General features: G+C 31.6%; 2 protein-coding genes across 3 annotated transcripts; one reads left to right on the forward strand and one right to left on the reverse strand.

Moving 5' to 3' along the window:
* The first annotated feature begins 4,101 nt into the window (after window positions 1-4,101).
* On the forward strand, window positions 4,102-7,971 carry LOC107891402 (chaperonin-like RbcX protein 2, chloroplastic). Its single transcript, XM_016816200.2, has 5 exons — window positions 4,102-4,723; window positions 5,726-5,817; window positions 6,037-6,094; window positions 6,471-6,536; window positions 7,659-7,971. The coding sequence occupies exons 1-5, from the start codon at window positions 4,427-4,429 to the stop codon at window positions 7,779-7,781; spliced, it is 636 nt and encodes a 211-aa protein (XP_016671689.1). The 5' UTR covers window positions 4,102-4,426; the 3' UTR covers window positions 7,782-7,971.
* Window positions 7,972-12,134: 4,163 nt separating this feature from the next.
* On the reverse strand, window positions 12,135-20,082 carry LOC107891401 (armadillo repeat-containing protein 8). 2 transcript variants are annotated; one of them, XR_005918123.1, is made up of 9 exons: window positions 19,540-20,082; window positions 17,664-18,386; window positions 15,669-15,764; window positions 15,495-15,578; window positions 14,274-14,508; window positions 14,019-14,179; window positions 12,812-13,090; window positions 12,544-12,728; window positions 12,135-12,374 (listed from the first exon to the last, which is right to left on the reverse strand). XR_005918123.1 is itself a non-coding variant. In XM_041100650.1 (8 exons), exons 1-8 carry the CDS (start codon window positions 19,897-19,899, stop codon window positions 12,678-12,680), a joined length of 1,989 nt encoding a protein of 662 aa, XP_040956584.1. In that variant the 5' UTR covers window positions 19,900-20,082; the 3' UTR covers window positions 12,135-12,677. The 2 variants fall into 2 exon arrangements, 1 of the variants encoding a protein (XP_040956584.1); XM_041100650.1 differs by having other exon boundaries at window positions 12,135-12,728.
* Between the last annotated feature and the right edge of the window lie 502 nt (window positions 20,083-20,584).

A 20,584-nucleotide genomic window follows, 5' to 3' on the forward strand; every position in this document is an offset into this window, starting at 1 on the left:
CTTGTAACCATTGTCACCCATCGTAATAAAATTTGTCCACCTTAATCAAATTTTTTATTAACTTTCATCACCTCATAATTTATTTATTAATTTTCTATATATTGGTTAGCTTCTTTGCTTGCTTAGTTGTTTCAATTATTTTCATATTCTTGTCACTATGTATTTTAGAATTAAAAAATATATTAAATGTAAAAATATGATTTTTTAATAAAAGTTATTTTAAAAATAAAATGTGAAATTGATACCAATATAAAACTTTAACACGAATATTTTATGGCATAATTAATAATTCAATTTTAATAGAAATATTCAATATGACTAAAAAATTCAATAATATAAATAATATAAAATGTGAAACTTAATTTAATAATATAAATAACAGATATAAATAAATTTATTACTATTTATGTTTAGTGATTTTTTTTTGGATAATTTTGATTTTTTATTTGAGAGTAAAGGGTGAGAAGTAAAAGTTTTGGGAGAAAATAAAAAGTTTTGGGGAATAGAAGTTTGAGGGAAAGTAAATAGGGGGAGTAAAATTTTGGAGGGAAAATATTAAAAAAAAAATTGGATGGGGGAGGGTTTGGGGTAGATGGGAGGTGGGATGGGAAGGGAATAAAAGTTTTAGGGGAAAAGTGGGAGGGAGTAAAAATTTTGGGGGAAAATAAAAGGTTGTGAGTGCTTTTGGGAGTAAAATTTTGAGAAAAAGTAAATGGGAGAGTAAAATTTTGGTGAGAAATGGATTTTGGGTAGATTGGGGGTTTGGGATGAGAGGGGAGTAAAAGTTTTTGGGGGAAAGTGGGAAGGAGTAAAAGTTTTGAGGGAAAGTAAAAAGGTTTGGGAGTTTGGGGTAAAAATGTAAAATATTATAGTTTGATATTCGAATTATTCGAGTTATTCGAATTCGAAAACTCAACTCGATTCGAACTCAAAATTTGAAAAAAAATTTGAGTTGATTCGAATAAATCGATTCATTTAACTCGAAATTTGAATTTTTTTTCGATTTTTTCGAGTCGAATCGAGTTTTGCTCACTCCTATTTGTAATGCATTCAAATCGTTCTATTAGTGGGTAACTAAGCTTTCATTCGGAAAGTCTTAGAGGTGGAATAATCTAGTTCTAAGTATACGAGTGAGGTAATGTATTCAAATCATTCTATTAGTGGGTAACTAAGCTTTCATTCGGAAAGTCTTAGAGGTGGAGTGATCTAGTTCTAAGTATACGAGTGAGGTTACAATTTAATGAGTGAGTTGAACTTAAATCACACCTTGTTCTTGTTGATTATAGTGGATTAACTCTTTGGGTAAGGCCTCTGTAGATCTAGGAAGTTTTCGAATAGCGCGAAAAAACTTTTGATATGTTCATCTCTATTTTTCCTACAGAATTCACTTGGTCTAATTACAACTTAACATATATTTAAACTAACATCTAACAAGAAAAAATTAACGATCCTTTAAAGTCTTGTCCAATTGTCATCGTTATTGTTGCAACAACTTGGAAGATATAAATTCAAATGCATTTAAGCATGTAACATCCTTCTATTTAGAAATTGAGAGGGTTTACGGGTAATCTAGGCATTATATAAAAATGAATGGTTTTGAATTCTACTATACCTCTACCCCTCGGATATGCCCTTCGAGCATCCACTCCCTGAAACTACTATTCAAAAAACTCCTAGAGAACAACCCATCGCAACCACTCTTCGACTACACAAGTATGTGGGTCCCACATATTAACCATCAGTTTTGACGCCAACTACCACGTCTCATCTAAAGTGATTGACAACATGTTCAATTGTCATCCTACCTAGATCCATGGTGATAGACCATTTGGCCAACTTGCTTTGAGACCACCAATAGAAAGATGACACGTGGCTCCTTGAGATCATGGCTTAGGGTATATAAGCCCTTAGCCTCATCCGTGAAAGGGGATCACACACACACACACAGCCTCTTCTCTCCCATCTCTGATCAATCCATAACCATCGTTCTTTGACCATCATACACAGTGGCTCTCTGCCTTACCTTAAGCAAGGTGAACTACGTATATCACTGTCATCTTTGCCTTGTCTAATCCAAGTATCAACTAATTCAACTTAGCCTTTGTTTGTAGATTGAGTATTAATTCAATTGACATTAATATTATTATTGATTTTAAGAGATTATGAATTGAAGTAGTCTTTGTTATACCCTTACCTCGACTTAGACACGTGGTGACATGAGAAGTGATTGGAGAGACGCCTATTGATGGCCCTCGCCTTATCCCACCCAAATGGTTACTTGAGAACCAACCACCTATATGCTTTATATCACCCACGAGAAGATCATCCAATCCTTAGCCACCCGTTGACAACGGGCCTTCCCGTTAGGCCATCCACTATTATTGGGTGCGCCTTCTTCAAAAAGGTACCACCTAGAGATCACTAAGGCCAAACAATCTCATACCATCTTAGCAAAGGGAGTGCTAAAGCCATACACAACAAAAAACCTAATCCCAAGATTGTCGATGGCGTGGCATAATTGGACAAGAAACTTCCCACCTATAAATACCCCAAGGCATAACATATATAGAAGGGATTTTCCCTTCTTCTCAACAACCCTAGACTTATAGCAGCACACAACCTTTCCCTCATTTTCCTCATCTCCTTCCCCTTATTTTCTACTCTTCTTCTTTAAATACTCAAACTCTCCAACTGTCACAGGTGAACCTACCTCTTTGTCACCACCATCATCTCTTCATTGTCTTCCACTTGCTGACACCTAGTATCAACAATCTTAAATATGCAATATTTAGATTTGAAATTAACAATAATTCTTTTAATTACAAGAAAATATAATTATTATCTAGTAATTACACACTTTCATTTAATTATTTTGTGATGTATAACTAGTAAAATTTAATTTGAGGTTGGGCTCATGATTTAAAAAATAAAATAAAATCATCAAAATATTGAACAAGTTTTTCAAACTAATATCGACTTTGCCACCTCTAACCACGTTCAAATCCCTTTTTAAACTGAAACTTTGAAGATTGGAAAAACAACCCTTTTAGTTGAATGAAGCATAATGAATTTGACACGTTTAGACTTAGAGACCAAGATTCATTAAATCCCAACAAGATTCACCCAAGTTGCAAACCCCCTCACCCACCAAACATTTTTGGGAAGCTTTCCTAATTTATGATTTTCGTCTTTCTATTTTAATTTTGGTAAAATATACCATTTCATTTTTTTAATTTAGTATTTAAGGTTGGATTCAATACTTTATTTGATATCTAAATCAAGCGATATCATATAATCCAATGAATATTTGACACATGTCTTTTATAGGGTCAAAACTAGAAAATCTTTTTAGGAGGGCCGAAATTAAATTGTAATTTTTCCGATAATAAAAATACAATTTCACCATGTTAATAGTCTATATCTTTATACTTTTTAAAGGATTAAATCAAATTTTTATATTTTTAGGGGGGCCAAAGTGTAATTTTACCTTTATTAATTTAAAATTTTAAAAATTTTAAAGGGACTAATGAAAAATTTCCATTTTAGGGGGTCGGGGCCCTTCCCAACCCCCTAGTTTCGCCCCTGGTCCTCTAGTAATATATATATTTAATTAAGACAAAAAAAATACTCTAATTCCAAAATGAACATTAAAGCTAAATTCAAGTGCTTAATTAATAGGAAAAAAACTTAGGTATCAGTTTAAACATTGAAGTCAAATTTAAGTACCTAATTAAAACAAAAAATTCAAACATCAAATTAAACTTAAAAGACAAACTCATGTATCAATAATATATTAACCCTTTAATTTATCATAATTTAGTCTTACCATTAGTAATGCTATTATAGTTTAACCCAACATTTATCATTCAAAATTTTCTATAGGAATCCAAAATCACAACTTTTTATTTTTTATTTTCTGAATTTTTTAAATTTAAAAAATTAATTAATTGCTAACATGGCATTCATGTATATATTACGTCAGTCAAGTTAAAAGGCGTTATCTTTTTTTTTATCTATTTTGAAGTGATTTAATAAACAACGTAAGTTTAAAGACTAAAAAAATGAAAAATTAAATAGAGAGTTAAAATGATTTTTTATAAAGTTGGAGGGACAAATAAAGAAAGTAATCCTAACAAATTTCACCGCTATTTTCAATTTGAACGCGCATTCAAATTGACTCTTCACCAAATTTGTAATTAACCTTTTGGATGATTGAGAGAATTTTGGACCTCAAAAAACTGTCTGGTTAAGATTCACCTTCCCTTTAAATGCACGCCACATTCATCACACGTTCCCCTTTTGCATTTTTGTTTTTTCTTTTTGGTTTCCCCCAAATCTGTGCTTACTTGACCACGAATCTTTGACTTCAATCTTGAGGAAAAAAGCAAAGCTAAGCCCTGATCAGGTTGTGAGTTGAGGAAGAAAGATGGTGGGGGCTTTATCGGTGGTGGACTCTCACACTGGTCCATGTTTGTGCTCCACCAGCATGAACTTGAAAACTGGAGGGGAATTGGTTTCGCAAATGAAGAGGAAACAAGGGGTGGGAAGGGCAGGGTGGTTGGAATTAGGCAGCTCATTTGTAGATTCATGCCATGATTGGAGGTTGTCTTCCAAGATGATTCCTGGAGTTGTGAATAAGAAGAGTTCAAGGAAGGCCCGCACACTTGTGGTTGTGAATGAATTAGGAGGGCAGTATGAAGAAACTTTCGGGGATGTTAAAACGGTGAGATGTTTTCAATTTCTATTCCTCTTTACATTCATCATCAATTTATAAAATTGGACTACATTAGATTAAGTCTAATATTTTGAAATTATGCAAATTAGTCCTTATTATTACATAAATAATATCAATGGTTTTCACAATAATAAATTATCTAAAGCAGAATTAAACTTTGGTTAATGTAATCGTCAAAAGAAAATATCTCAATAAATTGATTTTTTTTTAGCATTCTTCTGTTTCATAAAACCTTAACAATTGAGGAAATTTTCTTTTATCTAATTCTAATGGATAATTTAATTAAGATTATCAATCACCTTAATTTAAGGCACTTAATTTAGCACATAATTTGAGCTATAATCTTATATACTTCTACTTTATCTAATACGATAAAACATAAATTTAATAGCACAAACTTTGAGTGCAAATGACAAAATATAATATTGATCATAATTAATATATTATAGTGAATTGTTAATGTTAGTTACGACGGTTGTACGTAGCTTAAGTCACATACTTCTATATATTACAACATTACAACTTATTATAATTCATCTTTAGTGATCTTATAAAAGCTTTTCTATTTTAAATAATTTGAAATAAATTATGTATATGCAATCATAATAAATATGAAGTGCGGTGAAGCGTATTATCTTCCTATTTATGGGTTAGGGAGGGACTATAGGTAATTTTAAATATTATGTAAAAAAGAACAGATATGATATGAGATTTGTTAAAAAAAACACAGTTGATTTTAGGGAGGCTAACTATAAATAGAGACCTCTTTGTTCATTGTAAATTATTCAGTTGTTAATAAGAATTTTGAGAAGTATTCACTCAAACTTTTCTCACCTTAAAGGATGACTTTCTTATTTCTTCTTCCACCTACGCAAATATTCATTTGCACTTCCAATTTTGATCTTAACTTAATCTGTTTGATTATTCTCGTTGTTTTCTTTATTGCCTACAATATATAAGTTGATTTTAACAAATGTTTTGTGGTTGCAGCAATTAGTAAATTACTTCACATACAAAGCAGTGAGGACTGTTCTTACTCAGCTCTATGAAATGAACCCACCAAAATATACTTGGTTTTATCAGTAAGTAACGCATCTGGTTTATCTCGGTCTGTATAAAAGCTACACCGTGGCTTGCTGTGATTGTGGCCAAAATGTGCTATAAGTTTCTAAATAGCAGCTTCTGGCAAAATGATGATGTTTATTTTACAATAAGTGGAGTCAATGCTTTTGAAACCTTGTACTTAGCATCTTGGAGACAGAAGCTGTCTTGTTATTTCTCTTCCATCTTCATTTTGACAGGTATGTCGCAGCAAATCAGCCTACTGATGGCAAGAGTTTCTTACGTATCCTTGGGAAGGTAGTTTAAAGTTCCATTTCTTCTTTATGTAGTTCAATGATTTCTTCACTCTTTTGCACGATAAGATCCAACATCCACATATGAGAGACAAAAATCATCATAAACATAGACCCAAACCTAGTTTCATACCAAACTCTTCTTCACCCATCTCCCACTTAAAGATCCCATATGTACTATATCTCTTGAAGGTTAAGGCTTATTTTATAAGCCCCATATCATAGGAAAATATTTGTTTTATATAACTTTAATCTTTAACCAACCAATAGAGTTAAACTAGATAAATTAGAATTCAGGTCAATCAATATATAACACTATAATCACATATAATATTTAACTAGCTAACTTCATATGGTACTTTTGTATTTGACATCGACAGGAGAATCAAGAGCTTGCTGAAAGAGTGATGATAACACGACTTCATCTATATGGGAAATGGATTAAGGTAATGAAAAGAGTTAATATGTTTCAAAGTATTTTAGTGGTATTTAAATTTTTTTAACTTAATCGGTATTTGAACTTATATTCCGTCATTAAGGTTGGTATCTCCTCCCTAACAACACCGTTAAACTTTGCTGATGTGCAACTGATAGTCAACTCAATTGTGACATGTGGCAGCCTATTGATATACCACATTATAGGCATAAATTTTAAAAAAAATCTTTAAAAATATATAAATTAATAAAAATATATTTTTTATATAAAAATGAATTGGACATATGGTTGTCTAGATACACCTATATCTGGACACCCATTTGTCTAGATTTATTCTAAATGTATTTTTTAGTAAATTTATATATTTTTATTTTTTTAATAAAATATCAATTTTTAGGTTATTATTATTTTAAATATATATAAATATATAAAATATATAAAAGCCTTTAATATTTTGAAAAACATATAAGAATTTATAATATATGATATATAAATTAACAAAATATTTATAAACATAAATAAATATATAAAAGAACTAAAAAGCACATCTATAATGAATCTGGACAAATCACTGTCTCGATGCACTCGAATTTAGATAATCATCTGTCTAGATTCATTATTGATGTAATTTTTTTATTTCTTTATTAATTTATATATTTTAAAATTTAAATTTTCATATACTTTTTTATTTCATAATAATACAAATAACTTGATGTTTTATAAAAAATAAAAAACAAATAAACTTATTAAAAATACATTTGGAAGGAATATGGATGAGTGTCCAATTCAAATGTATTTGGACAACTATTTATCTAGGTTCATTCTTGATGTGAAAAAAAAATTATTAACTTATATATTTTTAAAGTTTTTTTCTTCATTTTTTTTAAATTTGTGTTTGCAATGTGATATGCTAAGAGACTGTCACGTATCTCCATCATATTGGCTTTCAATGTCATGTTAATACAAACTAATAATGTTAATGTGAAATTACTAACCTTGATGACAAAATTTTAAGTACTAAATAAAAAAAATTCAATCACCAACTAAATATTTTTAGAAAAATTCAAAGAATAAACTAAATATTATGTTATGTTTGGATAAACAATAATTAAAAGAATGTTGTAATTACTAGAAATGTGATCATGCTCAAATATACAAAGAGATTTCGGATGAGAACCTGGAATTGATGCGGGAACGGCTCATGGAAACTGTGGTTTGGCCCTCAGATGATTCAAACACTGATACGATTGGGTGAGCCCTCAGGGATTGATTGCATTTCCAATTTTTCTTCTCTTATTACTTAGCTTTAGAATCACCTTGTTTGGTTTGGTCCCAATGAATGTTATGTATATTTGGTTTTCCACCAACTAAGTATAAGCTTTATTGTAAACTGTATATTATGAATTGCTTGCTTATAAATTATAAATAGTGTCCACCATTTCAAATGGCTGTCTGTGATAGCCTAATGCCATTAAAACCTATTCATTCAATCAATTCTGCAAAGGCATGTTGTGTGCGATTGGTAGGTTGAATGGGCCTAAGAATGCGAAGGGTTTGTGCTGGTAAATACCTTAAGAAATATATAATAAAAAAAAGCCAAAATTTGGCTTAACCAAATTTTCATTAATAATAACAAAAAATTCGTGCTGGAATATTTTCAAAATATTTATAATGTTTCAATAGTTATAACTGAAAAATTACAAGTGACTCAACAAGCAACTTGAAAAGTAATCACTTTGGCACCTATTGATGCCTTTCAAATAAACAATAAGGTTGAAGAATTAAAATCTAATTCATTCTATCCAATTTCTGAGTGAAACTTTTAGTACAAAAGTATTATTTCTTTTTCATGATATATATATCTAACTTTAGATGTGAAATTTTTTATTCAAATCATGATATTAGTAAGCATTTGGATGTTATCGATGAGACATTATTTTAAGTGTATTCTTTGCTAAAAATGAAAGTTTGTAGATGAATATATAATATGAACAATCTTGGTTGTTGTTTTTTTAAATAACCATAAGCTAAATGAGTTTTGTATATGATTGCATATTTTTTAATATATGTTATAAAGGTTGGACTAAAAATGGTTTTGACTAGAAATGAAATAAGTCACGTACAATTTGCATGGTTAATTTTTCTACTTAAACTAGAATAGTGAAAAATATTAGCTTATATAATAATATTATTGTTCTGGTATAATATATAATGTGATAATCATATATTTGAAATCGAGATCATGCTGTGCATATTTATGATGGTACACATGGTTTTTTTTATATGGCTTGAATATTATCTATAATCTCATAGTTCTATAAAGTTATGAGATGTAATAAATTTTGAAATTTGCTTTGGAAGGCACGAAGCGATAGTTCTCATGAGCATGGAAATATCAATGGGAAAGGTATTCAACCCATTTAGGTGATGAACATGATTTTGATCCTACCCAGAGAATGATTAATAATGTTCATGATAAAGGATGTAAAAATGTAAGATGTAATAGCCAAATGATTAGACAGTTAATGATTATCTAATATGACTATATTCCTAAAATATATGGAAAAAAACCCTTATACGTGTATGATTTGTTGAGAAAAAATAATGTTATTTGAGTATGCATACATGATAAGTTTTAACAGTCATCTATTGACTATGAAAATAAATATGAAAAATAACAAATATATTATTTTATTTCACCAAGGGATTTGAGGCCTCTTCACAACAACTTGGTGAAAAAGACACAATAATAATGTGATTACTGTGAATTGATAATCATACAAAAGATATTCTTGATAGCATTATTTTGTGAAAGAATGAATAATTAAACATGGTGAGGATGTTGGTCTTGTAAACTTTCAAGATGTAAATAAATATAAAATTTCACTGTGTGATATAGAAAATTAGTATAGCTGTGTTGGAAATTTGGGGATGAGGTACAAGTTCATAATATTTGAGTCACTCATGATGAAAACTCGACTCAACGCTAGGTATAACGTTAACTCTTGAGTTCAATGAGACAAACTACATCATCAATATGTGACTACTAGCACTATAAAATAATATATAATATATAATATATCATCCAAGGATAAAAAGGTACTAGGTACCCATAATGATAAGGAATGATGAGTAATATACTCTTAATAAACTCATAACATAAATATGTTAAGAGTGTTATAATTATAGGAACACTCTTTGATGAGATCTACCTATATGAGTGTGAAGTGTGACCACTTTTAAAAGCTCAATGGCTTGGCTCTAGCCGCATTCATGAAAAGAGGTTATAGGCATGTGACATAATGGTGTCTTTGGATACTGTATATTGATTGATGTTGAAATCGTTGTGTGAGATAAGTTTAGTTAATCAAATGGAATAGCTTATTCAAAGTATAGTCTCCCATGCAATTTCAATTAACTTTAATATGTTTTCACTAAGTGAATGTTCAATCGTAAGACACATTCATTTATACAAATGGGAGAGATGGTTAGAACATTTTCAAAATAGTTATAATTAAAAAGTTACAAATAGTCCAAAAGTTATGTCATTTGGTTATTAATCAAGAGTTGTCACAATTCATAGTAATGAGTAATATCTCTTGTTACCAAAAGTTATGTCATTTAATTAATAACAAATGGTCATAATTATTTAAGTAGATATCTATTGAAAAATTATGTTTATTGTTAAAATATGTGACCATTCATTATGAGAACTCCTTTACATGGGAGTTAAAATTCATTTATTTAGTACACCAAAACATCGAAACTTTTATTTTATTTTTCATTCTGCTCCATTTTCTATTATTTTTATATTGTTCAATAAAAAATTATTGTAGGATTTGTTTATAAAAATTGATATTTTTGCTCAATGAACTATTTTCGTCATTACAAAACGTAAACAATCATTGAGTATCATTGTATCCACGAGATTCATTTATTAGTAATTATTTTACATACCAAAATATAAATGGAATAAATAAATCCTTAAAAAAGTAACATTAATACACGCATTAAAGCTTAACCTCACACTAATAATTAAGTGGAAATTTACATAACCAAAACAACTTAAGTTGTTTAATGAAAAACGTATGATCATCTTTCATCTTCTAATTTATTATTATGTTTTCAATTTATATTTCCTTTAATAAAAAAGCCAATTATATATATTATATTAAATTGGTTAGTTGTATTAGTTGGTTTGTCAATTACATAAATCAACATTAAACAAATCAACTTATTTAAACAAAGAGTTTTGGTAAGCCTTAGTAGCATCTTGGTTTGCCTTTTAAGCTACAAATGGCTAAATACAAATCCAAAAAAAAGGTGATTATTGGTTAAGAATTGGGTTTTATTTTTGATAAATTCCAATTATGTTAAGAGATAAATTAGAAAAGTTTAAATAAGGTAAGAACCTGTCTCAAACACCATAAAACATATAGAAAACGGAGCTCCCAACTAAGTCGGAACCATCTTCCTACCATAAGAGCCATCGGGCCACCAAACAAAACCTTCAAAAAGGAAGCCAGCCATAAGCCCGAAAAGCCGAGCCAACTGGCATGCATAGAAAACCATCGATATTAGCTCATATAGCTGTCACAGTGAAAAATTCCCACAGCAACACACTCTAATATACAGTTGTCAATGGCTAGATATGAGACAGAAAGAGCATGCTTCAACCTCATACAAATATGTGTCTTTGCGGCTTAGCTATTCTAAATACTCGAAGAGCTCTTTATCACTGGGTGGGACTGCTGAGGCAACGGTTGCAGAAAAACAAAGGGGATGATTGGCCCAAGCTTGCTTTTGTCCCCACAGTGGAGCATAGCTGCACAAAAGATCCACTTGAAACTGGTTTTCAATCCGGATGAAGTTGCCTCAAGCTTGTTTTCCAAATTTGTCTTGAATCTAGTTGCGTCAAGTTCCTAAATTCCGACTACTTTGACGAGCAGGACAATGCATCATTGGACGGTTGTTTTCTTTATGTCAATGGTTAAAGTGGAATACAACGAAGTGAATTATTATCTACTTCAACGCTAAAACTGCGTTGAGGTTTTTCCCTGCAATTCATACTACTTGTTTTTTTTTTTCTTATAAACATTAAAAGATAAAACCAAGTATAACTAAATTTAATTAATTAAATAATTATACTAACAATTATTATTACAGATGAATTTTTCGTCTTCACTTTAATCATTGATGTATAGAAAACAACCGTCCAAATTAAATTTTTTTGGCTAGAAACCCCACTCCAATTGGATTAAAACTTATTTTTAGCTCGAACTATATTCAAGATAAATAAAAATAAAAATTAAACTCATTCACTTTATAAAATATAAGCCCAATTCTCATGTTAATTAATTATGGTTGAATTCAAATTTAAATTGAATTTTTAATATTAATTAAAATAATAATAGAATAAACTCGATTTACATTAGAAGATACAAATTCAACTCACTTGATAACTCAATAAAGATGCATGAAAATCACAAAAAACTTGAATTATCCCCCAAAAAAATAAACAAGAGACTTCAAATTTCAAAAGCGTGTAACAGTTTAGTCAAATGGCAGCATTCATAACTAAGGGGCATATACTTTTGCAGCAGATGAATGAGAAAACAACCAAAGCTTTCTTCATGAAAGTGATACACTAATTTGACAGGAAATATATCTACAACTTCTAATGGTACACTATTACATGTACAAAATGCTCAACTGATACATACAGAAACATCAACCCAAAATGTATGTATCACTAAGATGCAATCTTTTTAACATAAAACTGACCGATAAAAGTTCCCACACTGCTTCAACTGAGTAAAAAGCAGTAGCCGAAATCAATGTGTCGTGCCTGCAACGCACATGCATTGCAAAGAGGAAGTTTTAGCCATAATTGAATGATTTCCTCCAAATGAGAACTTTGTCAGTTTGATAGGGTAATGTTTTATGATGGCGAAATTGCTAGGCCCACTTCAATGACCATTTTCAATCAAAGCAATTAAAAATCAACCAAAACTCACCATTTTTTTACAAGCCACTGGAGAAAGCCTTGAAAATATCTTACAGAAGAAAAGCGGTAAAGAAGACTGAAAAACTAACTGCTTCAAAATCTCTTGCCTTTTGTATTCCGAGTAATGAATGAACACAGACATGCTTAATTGTCCCCGAAAGCCATAGATTGCCCTAGCACAGTTCTCACACGGAGCTGTACAGCCATATTCTTTATTAGGTTAACCAGAAAAGTGAAGCGAACAAAAAACAGATTCGAAAGATAAAAAAGATAGTGACCTTAACATCAACACAAGGATCATTAACCATATTCTTTATTTGAGAAACTATCCCAGCATTGCGCAGCTTTTCAAGCCTGCAAGGTGCACCAGGACTCGATGGACAAGTAAGATTCACTATTGTCCAGACAGTTGCTGTGCGTAGCTGGCTATCATTACTCTGCAAAAACTTAACCACAAAAGATTGATTCTTGTCACCCATTTGTGTAAAGAGTAGCTGCATCACTGCTTCCCTGTGAAACTCATTCCCACTTGCCACATTGCACAGTGCATACATTCCCTATAGGGCAAAGAGTTCATAATAAGATAAAAAGAGAAATTACAAGTAACGCAATATAAAATCATGGCACTATCATATATTACTCTTGTTATTTCAGTTGTCAAAATATGCATCTATGACATTTAAATCCTTATGATTATATATGGAAACCAAATCAAATCCTTGCAAGATACTAGCCAAAATTTTTAATGGTTGTTGCCTTGAATATATACACAAAAAATCACAGTTGTAATTAGCTTATCTTAGGTTCACACACATAGTACTTCAATAGATGAAAAACAAGTCCATGAAAACTAACACATATTGTGAATTCCTACACGCTAATGCACAATATACTCTCTCTGTAGATGCTATAACAATATGAGCTTTCCATCAACTAAACAAGTACAATAATATCACAAGAACTTCAGGCAACTTGTCAAGATCCGACTAGCCAACTACCAAGTCTGCAAAATTTCTCCTCAAATCATGAAATGCAAAACACAAAATAGCACATATAATTTGATGAAAAGGGAAAACTAAAGGTTGTATTAGTGACACTAAGAGAACTTTGTCCTGGTTAAGGATGCAAAATAATTAATCATGAGATCTTCATTTCAAAGGTAGATGGTTCGTTCAATTTTTTGTGCAAAAAGTAGTTACAGTTATATTTAAAAAAACAAAATGCTTGCTTCAATATAGAATAAAAGTGGAATTATCAAATAAAAAGGGCATAATTAGATGTGTGCTACTGCTGATATCTAAGGTTCCACATAGAGAAATCTTTATTGGTTACAAAGACAAAAATGAACGAAGAGATGTGATTTTTTTTTAAGTAAAGCTGTGATCTTCAATCCAACTTCAAAGCAATTTTAAATTTTAAACAATTAAAATATAGAATGTTAAATAGTAACTGCAATCTAACTCATTATTTTCCCAGAATCCAAACCTGTATCCCTATCTCAGCTTTTGAAGCACACTGTAATTGTCTTCCAATGGCCCCTAATATGAGGCCATCTTCAGCAAACACGAACTCAATTAAGTTTATACATCCATCAACTAGATTACGAACAAGGGCCAAAGCTTGCTCTTGTACCGAAGGCTCTGGATCTGCAAGGTACATGAGTATTAAGCAACAACTTGATTTGATCTTATGTCAGCACATAAGCAAAAAAACATCATGAAAAATCGTAAATCTTATTACCACGGATAAGGCTTGATAACAATGATGCAGTGAGCTCTGAGAAAACACCTTCTTTCAACCTATTGTCTGCTTGGAATACAAAATTCTTCAAAGCCCACAAAGCATTTGACCTGACAGAGGATTCCATGGACTTTGCTAACTGAACCAGCTGTTTCATCCCTCCACATTGTACAAAAATAGATTTACGTGTTGTAAAATCAACCACTATGTTGCTAGTGGCACCAAGTGCAGCAACCTGGAAACAAAAAAGATTTAATGACGGTGTTAACATCCACCCGATTCATAAGTTTTTGAGATCCAGTGGAACAAGATGGATTAGCTTGTGATATCAGACAACATAATTGTTGGACAATTAGTATAAAGTTAATCTCCATGATGTTGTTCTTAATGATTAATCTTTAGTTGATATAAAAACTGAATACAGGTATTTAGCAGAGGTTGAAGCAGTCTTTCAGGTCAAAAGATTGCAGCTTCCAAACTTTACAATACCATCATAATATTGACTTGTGGTGGTACCAAATTGCATCTAGATAATTTTGTATTAAAAAGGAATGAAAAAGAGAACACAACCCATACAACATCTAGCAAAGGAAAAGTATCAGGTCTTTCTGATTTCTGCTGCCACCTATAAAGGCCATGCTCATTAATACAGAAGGTCAAAACAGCTCACTCAACCAGACAAAACCAAACTAAAAAAGAAAGAAAGAAAAATTAAATGGAATAAATTCAACTAAATGACAATATATTTTGAGAAATTATTTGGTACACTGTCAGTGGAGTTTTTTTAACTCCACAAGCACTGTTAAATGAGTGACAAGGGTTAATTTTGATTAATTTCTATCTTTTTAATATTATACAAGGACACATGGGGAATTCTAAACCCTGCTTGTGGAGTTAAAAAAACTCCACTGACAGTGTACAGAATAATAATCCATTTATTTTATGAAATTAGATTAAAACCAAAAGCCTTTTTGATAATTAGCTTGACCTACCACATTTTATTTTTCAATGATATGTTTTATTTTTAGCTGTCTTTAGTCAATTCAGAGTGTCCGATCCATAGATAATAGGAAATAAATTAGGAAAACAAAATTTGCTTGAAATCTGATGACAACTGAAAAGTTGACATGTAATTTTTACAGCTTCTATCCCTTTTGGTTTTAGACCATACAACACAGATATTACCTATCAATTACAATGCCACTTTAGCAGCTTGATTACCTGGACAGAAGTTGAAGGGTCAAGAAAAAGCTGAACCAAAGGAATCACGATAGTTTCATTCATAAAATAACCTGCACTCAAATTCTGTATTGTATTGCATTGCATCAGCTATACTTGCAAATAAAAATTAAACAAAATACTGCAAAATTGTTATCACATGATCACATCACAAACCTTGATTGATCGAGTGACACTTTTCAAACATATACAAGCTGCAGCACGTACACCAGCATTATAATCAGTTAGTGCATCAGCTACCAAATTCAACACCTATATCATGAGAAAATATTAGAAACTTCAATGTAGTTGAAGATTCACACAAATAAGAATCTCCAATGAGATTTGGTTGAGAAAGTCCCTTAAAAGAAACTACAGAGAAATGCCTGAGAGAATGCCTTCAAAGAAAATTACCATAAATTTGCTTCAAGGGAACACATCAGACATACTGAAGTTTTGAAAATCTAATTTATAACTTTACACTGAACAATATAGAATAACCATAAAATAGAAAAAAAAATCTTAAAATTTGTCTGATTGTGATGTGAGATCTACTTCAGGGTAACCATAGACACCTCAGGTAGAAATCAAAGATATAGGGATAAATATTTTTTGTCAAATTGCAGTAACTGCTGTTTTGGAACTTTGATGTTTCTTTTGTTGTCCTCGCAAAGTAGTGCCAAGTGATCCAAGCACCAAGATTAGAAAGTTCACTTAAGCAACATAAGAATAAAGAACCTTTTAGCCCTTCAAGAAGCAAAAGTAGACATCTCTGATGCATTTTTAATTGAGTTTCGGCATAATGCAAGTGGAGAAAATCTATTTTGATGCTAAAAGGTCATTACCAACACCATCGCCTAACAGTGAGAAAGTGCTGGTGACTAAAAAGATAGCCAAGGTGATCCCCTATGTCAACTTTCCACCGGACAATACTCTTAGGAATGATGCCAGCAACTTGGTTATATTAGAGTATGCCCTAGTTGACAAGATATACAGGCAAAAATGCTTATGAATCACTCTGAAATATGTTATTAAAGGGTTTCCTCCATCATGATAAACAAAAAAAAGAGTTGTTAAGTACTAAGTGGATGGAACTCTGGGAATATACCTTGCATAGAGATTTAAGAGTTATAATTACAGATCCTTATATATATTCCAGATCATTGCATTGTCAAGAGAAAGTATTGACAATGCTTAAAGGCCAGTACATTTTAAGCCTCCTTACTCGTAAAGTAAGTTATCAATCTCATCATTTAAGTATAGAGAACCTTGGGAATAGCATGAGGTACTTGTTATGAAAACAAGTCCATTGAAAATGGCCCAGAATTTTAAAATTGATTTGATCATTGTTGTACTTAGTTACATGATTGTATAATATAAAAAGAGTTCTTAAAACACATTTTTGGTTTTTTTTTTATATTGATATTGGTGATGTTTTTCCAAAGAACACAAGTGCAAGATTTTTGGTATACTTGATATCAATTTCAGCTTGAACATGTTTCTCATTGAAGAATCCATAAACAAGCTTTTAGGGTCTAAACTTGTCTATAAAGTTGCTAGAATTTGATTGATGTGGAGTTGTTTAGTCCCAAAAATAACTCTCAAAGAAATGCAAAACAGTTTGCATGCCAAAGTGTTTTTGAGAGTCTTAACCTTTTTTTTTTCTTTTTGTAAAACAAAACTTGCTAGCATCAGTTCTTGATCCCTACTTGAAGAAGGCTTAGGCTTTGTTGCTGTGTGAATACCATTGGAGGCCAAAGCCTTGAATGGCTCCAAGGCTTGACTTGGTTTGGCCTATCACAATATTAAGAAATCTCAATTAAGTATGATTTTTAATCACATGGTGTTATCTATTGTTTTAGTTATGTCAAATATTGTAAGCATGACCAAAGGAGGATATGGTTTATTCTTTGTTAACATATTATGTTCCACAGTGCAATATCATGTTCAAGGATTTGTTTGTCTATGCTTAATAGTCATTTGAGCATTTAATAGAAACCATCAGCTATCCCATTTCTCTATCCATCTCCTATGTCATAGATTCTACAATTTTATCACAATTAAGACAGATTCATAGTGTGTAGTTATTTTCTAATGTGAAAATCAAAAGGTAAACATGAAACTAAAAGCAATTAACTGTGCAAGATAATTTGTTCCAGAAAAAAAACAAACCTGCAACGAGAGGAATTTAGACCTGCAACTTTCCAACTTAGAGCACATATCAGCTAATGCAAGCAATATTCCCTCATAACGTCTGGGGTGCAATGAGCCTTTTTTTATGTGGTGGTGAAATTTATCAATAGCATTGGCCTCGAGTGCTAGTTTTTGAAGATCCTCCTTTTGCGCAATTAAACTGGAGAAAGCAAAAGGAGCCTCATCTCCAACTTGACCAGGGTCATCAAGAAGCTCAAGTAAAATATGTATTAATTTAGTCTTGATCCCTATATCTTGCAAGAAGTGAGGAGAAGCATTCCTTATAACAATCAAGCACATGCAAGCTAACAACCTTGTTCGGGGGTACCTATCCTTCGCTAAATCAATAATAGAACTCAAAGGTCTTCCAATTTCAGGTCCAGCAAATTTTGAAATAACTTCTGGGTTATTCCTAAATACTGTGGCTAAAGACTCTAAACTAGCATCTCTCAGACTTAAAGAACCACCTTCAAGAAGACTATTCAGCTTCCTTAAAATACCAGCATCAAACAATGCTTTCTGCTCCAAATTTGTCTCACAAGAGCGACTTATTATGCTTGCACCAAGTCCACTAACAGTTTCCTTCTCACTATTTAGTAGTGAGATAAGGAACTCCATATTTTTCTGTTGAAGGAAATCATATTTTGGGGCCAATTTTGATTGATATATCATTCTAAGGGCACGGGCAACAGCATCTACCACCTGAAGAAAAGGAAAGCCATATAAGTTATTATAAAGTAAGATATACACAAAAAGGAATAGAAAACTCAAGGAAAGCTTAAAACTAGATGCATGCATAGGGATATTATTGGAAAAGGTCAAAAGGGGTAAAGATTCTTTCTGAAAGTCTCAAATCTGCCATAGAAAAGAGAGAGAACTGATCACCCACCACCTTAGGAGCAGTGCTTTCAGATATAAAAACTCTACTGTTTTTTATTTTTCTTTATTCTTTTGAAAGGGGGGAGGGGGGCACCTTGAAGCTCTGGAATATTTTTTTGAATGAACCATGTGTCGATATTTGCATTGAGATAAAATAAACATAAACCGACTAATGAGCACTCCAATGTGTGACCAAGCAAATCATGGTCAAGAGAATAAACTTGTTTCCTATGGTTTAAGATGAATGAAATTGGTGCAGACTGTACCAGATCACACTAGACAGCCAAAAAGGCCCATTTCGTGATGTTTTCCTTTCCTTTGAGCAATTTATCTTAATCTTGCCCATCAAACAAATTACCACTTCAGATTTTTTTAAGCAAATTGACAAAGAAGACAAAGAATGCTAGAAACTAATTTCCAAAACAAACAATAGCTCTAATATCCAAACGATTTGTTATTTAGGACACTTTCAACACATAATTTTATTATACTTTTCTTAGAAAGAAAAGGAGTTCATCGGCATTACAGAATTACTTTTTCCCATCCTTTCTGATATCTGCAAAGAACCGGTATATTGAAATAGTACAAAGATATTTGGCAGACATTAGCACCTTAACCGGGTTAACAGAACAATCATCCTCATTAGGAATATAATCTAACTATGCATATTCCATTTAAAACAAAGAAATCAATCTAAATTCCATTTCTCCTCCCTCTTATTTTTTTGTCTTCAAAATTTCCCAATATGGAATAGATGCGAAGTTACAAATAAGCAAATCTTCTTTTCTATTGACTAAAAGTAAGTTTAAAAAAATAACTACAAACCAACTAAAAGTACTATCAATTAGAGAAACAAAATAAAATTAATTACAATTTCAAAATTTTGAAATCTCGAATTCTCCTTTTTGTTCTATCAATTTCCAAATTTCCATGCACAATTTTAGTGTTTAAAATTAAAAGGATAGAAAAGAATCACCTTCTCATTAGGATTTGCGAGAAGACGCAACAGATTAGGGAAAGCACCGGCGTCAAGCACGGCTTGAACTCCGGCGTCGAAGCCACAAGCGAAGCTGCCGAGAGCCGCTGCTGACTGGACCAGAAAGTTATTAGTATTGTTGCAGTTGTTATTTTCGGTGACGTCGTCGATTGAATCAGCTAGGATGCCGGCGACAGCGGGGACGGCACCGAGCTTGAGGAAGGAAAGCTTCTTGGTACGATTCCCAATAATTTGGTTTTTAACCTCGCGAAGGGCCCTGACCTTGACCTCAGGCTCGGCGGAGGTCAACCGCGAGAGGAGTTCGCTCGGCCGGGGCTTGTTGACAGTGGCGCTTGGCATGGCGGTGGAAGTGGCGGTGGCGAGCCCCACGGAATTGTATAAATTATGTTAGGAGAAACGAAATGCTTGGAGGATTTTGAGTGGTGCTTTTTAATTTTGGTAAGGTTTTAACTTAAAAACGATTACAACCGAAATTTCCAATTTTCTTTTTTATTTTTAGTAACAATTTGAGTTTTCTTTTCTCCACCAAATAGTATGACAATGTTTGTAAACATTTTAAATTTCACCATCAATTTTTTACGTGGGTTTGAGAATACGTAATGAGAGTTTTATTTATAATGCTAGTCATCTAATTATCACTAAATTTTATTTTTTTTCACTAAATGTTATAAAATAGTTTTTTAATTTTTTTTATTTTCAATCACTAACTATAAATTAGCTGAATAACTTTTAAAATTGGTATAATAACAAGTTTAATTATCAACATTTAAACATTATTCCAATTTAATCTTAATTCTAAAACATTAGCCATCAACATTTATACATTATATAATTTGGTCATTCGTTATTGTTTTGCTTTTCTTTGAGAACTTTTTGCCTAAAAAGCTGAAAAAATAAATTTAACAACTAAATTTGATTGAAAATATACCAAAAATGGAAACATACAAAAACTTAATATCATAATTTTTACATTTTCTCATGATACTTTTGATTCTTCAATGTTAGATTGAAGACTAACGACTTA

Source organism: Gossypium hirsutum, chromosome D09 (genome assembly GCF_007990345.1).
Source record: "Gossypium hirsutum isolate 1008001.06 chromosome D09, Gossypium_hirsutum_v2.1, whole genome shotgun sequence".
Classification (NCBI taxonomy): domain Eukaryota; kingdom Viridiplantae; phylum Streptophyta; class Magnoliopsida; order Malvales; family Malvaceae; genus Gossypium; species Gossypium hirsutum.